Source organism: Prunus dulcis, chromosome 1, assembly GCF_902201215.1.
Source record: "Prunus dulcis chromosome 1, ALMONDv2, whole genome shotgun sequence".
Taxonomy (NCBI): Eukaryota; Viridiplantae; Streptophyta; class Magnoliopsida; order Rosales; family Rosaceae; genus Prunus; species Prunus dulcis.
Genome location: NC_047650.1, coordinates 22,008,082 through 22,013,237, shown reverse-complemented (window position 1 = coordinate 22,013,237; position 5,156 = coordinate 22,008,082). Strand labels below are relative to the sequence as shown.

Below are 5,156 nucleotides of genomic sequence, written 5' to 3'. Positions count from 1 at the left end.
AGGAGTCTTTTCCCTCTCCTTAGATTTAGGAGCTCCTAAAAATCTCCTTATTTTAGGAGGTGGATAAGAAGCATGGTTGAAGTTGTATTTTTCCAATTTCTCCTAAATTTTTGTCTAAAGAGGTAGTTTAGGAAGCATATTGTGAATACTCTAAGAGCATTGACAATCATGCTCTCTATTTTTTAGTTAAAATTTAGCTAAAATCATACAAAAGTTATTTTAGGAGCTCTTCCAATGATATTCTCTAGTTCTGGGAGTCATAAATACTATAATTTTTTTAAAACAATATAATTGTTGCATCACTATTAAAAAATAATATAAAAAACTAATTGATTAAAACTTTAAAATAAACATAAAACAAAATAGCATTAAACTATAGGAAACCACTAGGAATCATTTCTTTCTTCTTAAATTTAGGATTTCCTAGAGGTCTCTCTATTTTAGAAGGTGAATAGAGAGCATAGTTGAAGTTGTATTTTTACAATTCCTCCTTAAAATTTGTTTAAGCAGGTGATTTAGAAAGTCCATTGTGAATACTCTAACCAAACATAAGAATGAAAGACAATGACATTTTCTAGTCCTCATTTCCCACCGTTCCTAAACATGAGAATGAACATCCTCTATCCTATCTTGTGAGATTAGACATGAGAAATTTATTCCCAATAAGTTCAAACCAAACAAGCCCGATATGTACATGGTGCCTAAAGCCTGTGAACCAGAAATTTGGACTTGGGTAGAAGACTGGGCCTCCAATTCTTTTGCTCTGTGGGTTTTGGGCCTAACATTCCCAGCCATCTGATCCAATAATAGTCGATGCAAAACTCAACTCAGAATGAGTGGCAGAAGATCTAAGTTGACAGTCAATTTTCATGAACTCCATCCTCATGTTTCATTCCACACAAAAGCTGTCTGCCCCCCAGTTCAGAGCTGGGGCATACTTCTGTGACCCAAGTGGACAGTGGCCCCCACAACTAACAATTCCACTGGCCAAGCAAGCATTGCAATATTTTGACTTGGGTTGATCAAAGGATAAATTTAAGCCAACATTGATCTTAAAAGGAGAGGGAAAATGATGCATGAATTGAATTACAGTTTTCCCCATTTTTAACCCAAGCAGATAAATTATCAATTTAATTGAGATAAACAAGTTATGAGATGAATGAACCTTGACAAATGTATCAGCTATTCAACTACTTGAAGCCTAAGTGCAAAGCCAACATTTTCAGATATCAACAACCATTTAGCATTTGTCTTAGGCCCCTATGTACCCCCCTACAGCTTCAAACTTCACAATTCTTTGTTTCTATGTACAAAATAGACATGGAAATGTAAACATCAAATGCAATGCGTTATGATGATGATAAATTAGAGGATAAAAGAAGCTTGGTGGTGGTGTGGCAAGGAAAGCTATTGATTTGATACTGTGATGAACTCTATCTGAGATCAATATCAACCTGCTCTGGATTTCCCCTTTCAGTCTGGTTGGCAACAAGCTCAATGCCAAGCTGCCCTTTGTCCCCAGCTCCAAATGCGTATAGCTTCCCTGATTCAGTGAGTGCAAAAGTGTGAGCGTTCCAGTATATGGAGTTGGTGAGGCTGATCTGTACAACCCGCTCATTCACTTGCTTCAGCGATGTCACAAGCTCTGGTGCCAACACATTTGCATGCCTATTTCCCTGTAAGATACACAATACACTTCAGTGCAAACGTGTGAATCTTACTGATATAGGAAGCAATAAACAGGTGGTAGTAAATGTGACCAAAAGCAGAACATTTTTAGATATACTGGGAAAGCATCAAATCTATTTTAGGATGGTCAAGTCATTTTATAGCTATCAGATGATGATTTGGTTACATTTCGGAACAAGTGTATCAGATTTCTGGAATCATTCACCATGTTCACAAATTAATTTTACATATGAACTTTCTGCTATGTGAGTTAAGAGGCAAAACCTTCGTGTAACCAAGAAAAACAGCTCAAGTAATATATGAAATAGGAAATAATGCAGTAATAACCAAGACCTGTCCGTCGGTAGCAGTACTATGTCCTAGACTAGCTGATTCTCCGCAACCAAATGAGTACACATCACCATCATTGGAAACCACAAAGGTTGTGTAATCCCCTGTAGCAACATGCACTGCTTTCACATTGCTCAATGCTTCCACAACCTTAGGAACTGATTCACACTCCTCATTCCCATGACCCAAGCACCCATAACGGCCCCAGCCCCATGTGCAGACCCGTCCATCCTGGCCCACCACAGCAGCGTGCCAAGCACCAGCAGCAACAACCATAGGCTGAAGGTTCAAAAGCTGAAACTGCTCAATAAGTCGGGGTTGCTTCTCATCAGTTCTTGAACCGTGTCCAAGCTTCCCACCCAAGCCACAGCCAACAGAGTAAACAGACCTGATATGTTTCCAGATCATATAAACGAGTAATAATAACATAACATTTAATGCAACTACTGTAATAACAAACAACTTTTGGGGTCCAAAAACAGGAAACTTTTTTTTGTTTGATACAATCAGAGTGCTCAAAGCTATCAAGACAAACAGATGAAGACAATCCTTACATGCCATTAGGTTGACAAGCCAGAGCAAGAAGGTAGCAGTATCCCGCTGCAATTTGTACCACGGGTACATTCTCAAGTGCGCCCAACAAAGGATGGGGCTCAACATCATTTGGCTCAGTTTGGTGACCAAGTTTGCTATCGTTGCCCCAAGAAAATGTATATACCCTTCCCTCTCTTGACAACACGGCTGTGAAGAAATTTCCAATTGCAGCTTGCACCACAAATATATCTTTTAAAGATTCAACCAACTGTGGAGTAGTGACCAGCTTTGATCCTTGAACCCCGTACTCAGTTTCACCAAAAGAGTCCTTTCCAAAGGCATAAACTTTCCCAGCATCACTGATCAGCATTGTCCTGCCAGCCCCAGCAGCTGCTTGAACAATTCGAATGCCTTGCAAAGATCTGCAACATAACGTAGTTCCATTAACTTTTCTTTTAAGTCAACTATTTCTCTTTCCTTTTTCTTGCATTTTACAGAATCAGGTCTAAGGAGTGATCAAGAATTGGCAACCTGATTTGCCGAGGCCGCCATTCCTCTTCAGTGGTGCCATGTCCAAGCTGTCCTGAGCTGTTAGAGCCAAATGAATAGACAGTTCCTTTTGAAGTTACAGCAATGCTGTGACCCGGCCCTGCTATTGCCTGTGATTTCTCCCTTCTGAAACATGCCTCTCCAGCCAACAAGAACTTCAGGACCAGTTTCCATGAACCCCCACATCTTTGCTTCAATTCTTGACGTTGCTCAGCTGTCATTGGCTTAAATATACCTCTCTTTTGGCACATGTCCAGAGCAGCAAGCTCTGATATGGACAATTCAAAGTCAGGAGCAAAGTTTGCAGGCTGCCTGAAAAAGGAGCACGTTGCCTGCAACACACACATCCAAAATCAAACCAGCAGCATTATCAATTCCAAGAGTTAAAACACCGATACATTACCAAACTTGAGAGCAACAGGTCACTTGCCTCTAGCTTTGCAAGGTCTTGAGGATCCAAATTGCACGCAGTAAGGACATGAAGGACAATGGAGGGGTTGGCAGCTAAAGGGAATTCTCCGGGGATGGAGGTCCCAAAGCAATGGCGTTGCCGCCTTTCAAATGTTGGTACAGGAGTGGCAACAACAATAGTGGTAATTGGCTGGTCAGGAATGTTATGGTATTGTATAGTTGGGGTTCCGCTCGCTGTGGCATCCATTGGCACTGCCAAAATTCGCAGTGGCCAAGCTTTGCAAACGAGAAGTTCTAAATTGCTGAAAATTATGAAATATTGGTACAACAATTACCACATTACTCCTCTCAATTATCCAGCATTAGCATCTGAAGTTTTAAAACTTGAAGAAATTCTTGCTAATTTTATGCACGGAGAATCTATGCAGGGGTATCTACCTTGACAAATATGTTTATTGATCAACAAACTTCAAGTCTCAAACCTACAAATAAAAAAAACATACCTATAAAAAAACTCTTTATATGACAGCAACTACAAGAACAAATATTGCAACAAGTTATGTCCAATCAACATGTCATAAGAAATGGTGTCAAAGAAACAGAACAGAAGGTATGTACTGGACTTGAGGATTCAAAATCGTTTACAACAAAAGACCAAACATCCGCAAAATTCGAAACCAGAGAAATTCACAACCCCGACCATTTTGATCATAGTTCAACCAAAGCCAAAACCGCAAATTTTTCAGACTTTCCAAATGAATAGGGGTTAACAAAGAAACCCAAAACCTTAAAACAGTAAAACAAACTTGAGGTACACTAAAAGATGGAAACTTTGAGAAGAGGAATACTAGTCCTCCATGAATGGATATTCCCACCGTCAAAAGACAACCAAAAAAAGGAAAGAATTTTGACATCAACGGAGAAAATTTCATCCACGTAAACTCATTATAACTGACACGGGTCAGATTAACCCGATCAAAATGGACCAAAGAATCAAAATCAACCTCCATTTTTTAATACCAATAACAGGGGTTGCAGTTACAAGCAAACTTTTTTGCCAAGAATTAGCCAGAAAGATCAAAATTTTTGGCACACCTAGATCACAAAATCATTAGAAAAATCCAAAACCATTGAGAAAACTTGATCAACAACCAAAATAAGCCAAGAGAGGAAGAATCTAGCAAAAACAGAACACAAACACATGCTTAACCAAACTTTTTCAATTCTGCATTATCATCGTTATAGATCGAGACCCAACAACTAGGAAATGAATATTACATATCAGAGCAACCCACGATTCCTGAAAACCCATCTGCATCCGTCAACAATTGAAGAGAATTTGACGTTTTTCTTAGACAAACACAGCAAAACTTGGATCAAATTAGAAGCAAAGAAGTGGGCTTTTTGATCAAAAAGGCTCTCTGTTTATCCTAGAGAGTGGTATGAGATATTTCTCAAAGGATTTAGAGATAAAGAGGAAGAGGAATTTTGGTCTTTTGGCTTTGAGAGAGTGGATGAATATGAATAGTTGAGAGCTTTTTTATTTTCTTTTCTATGGGGATTTGGGAGGTGAGGTCTCTCTTTGCTTGGATGGTGATTAAGCTTTTACTCGCTATATATTTGTAGTATGCTCATTCCTACAC

General features: G+C 39.1%; 1 protein-coding gene across 4 annotated transcripts; it reads right to left on the bottom strand.

Annotated features, from left to right (window-relative positions):
* Positions 1–555: 555 nt before the first annotated feature.
* On the bottom strand, positions 556–5,156 carry LOC117625828 (ultraviolet-B receptor UVR8). Of its 4 annotated transcripts, XM_034357409.1 has the most exons (7): positions 4,792–5,156; positions 3,952–3,995; positions 3,533–3,815; positions 3,085–3,434; positions 2,574–2,975; positions 2,023–2,407; positions 556–1,676 (listed from the first exon to the last, which is right to left on the bottom strand). In XM_034357409.1, exons 3-7 carry the CDS (start codon positions 3,758–3,760, stop codon positions 1,434–1,436), a joined length of 1,608 nt encoding a protein of 535 aa, XP_034213300.1. In that variant the 5' UTR covers positions 3,761–3,815; positions 3,952–3,995; positions 4,792–5,156; the 3' UTR covers positions 556–1,433. The 4 variants fall into 4 exon arrangements, with proteins under 4 accessions (XP_034213300.1, XP_034213309.1, XP_034213291.1 ...); XM_034357418.1 differs by lacking the exon at positions 3,952–3,995; XM_034357400.1 differs by having other exon boundaries at positions 3,533–3,995; positions 4,792–5,112.

Bases quoted from the DNA above. Each gene is read 5' to 3' on its own strand.
- LOC117625828 (XM_034357424.1), bottom strand. From the start codon at position 3,760: ATGGATGCCACAGCGAGCGGAACCCCAACTATACAATACCATAACATT. The intron at 2,976-3,084 runs GTTGCCAATTCT...GTTATGTTGCAG, and splicing joins TGGCGGCCTCGGCAAATCAG to ATCTTTGCAAGGCATTCGAA. The intron at 1,677-2,022 runs GTCTTGGTTATT...TGTATCTTACAG, and splicing joins GTACTGCTACCGACGGACAG to GGAAATAGGCATGCAAATGT.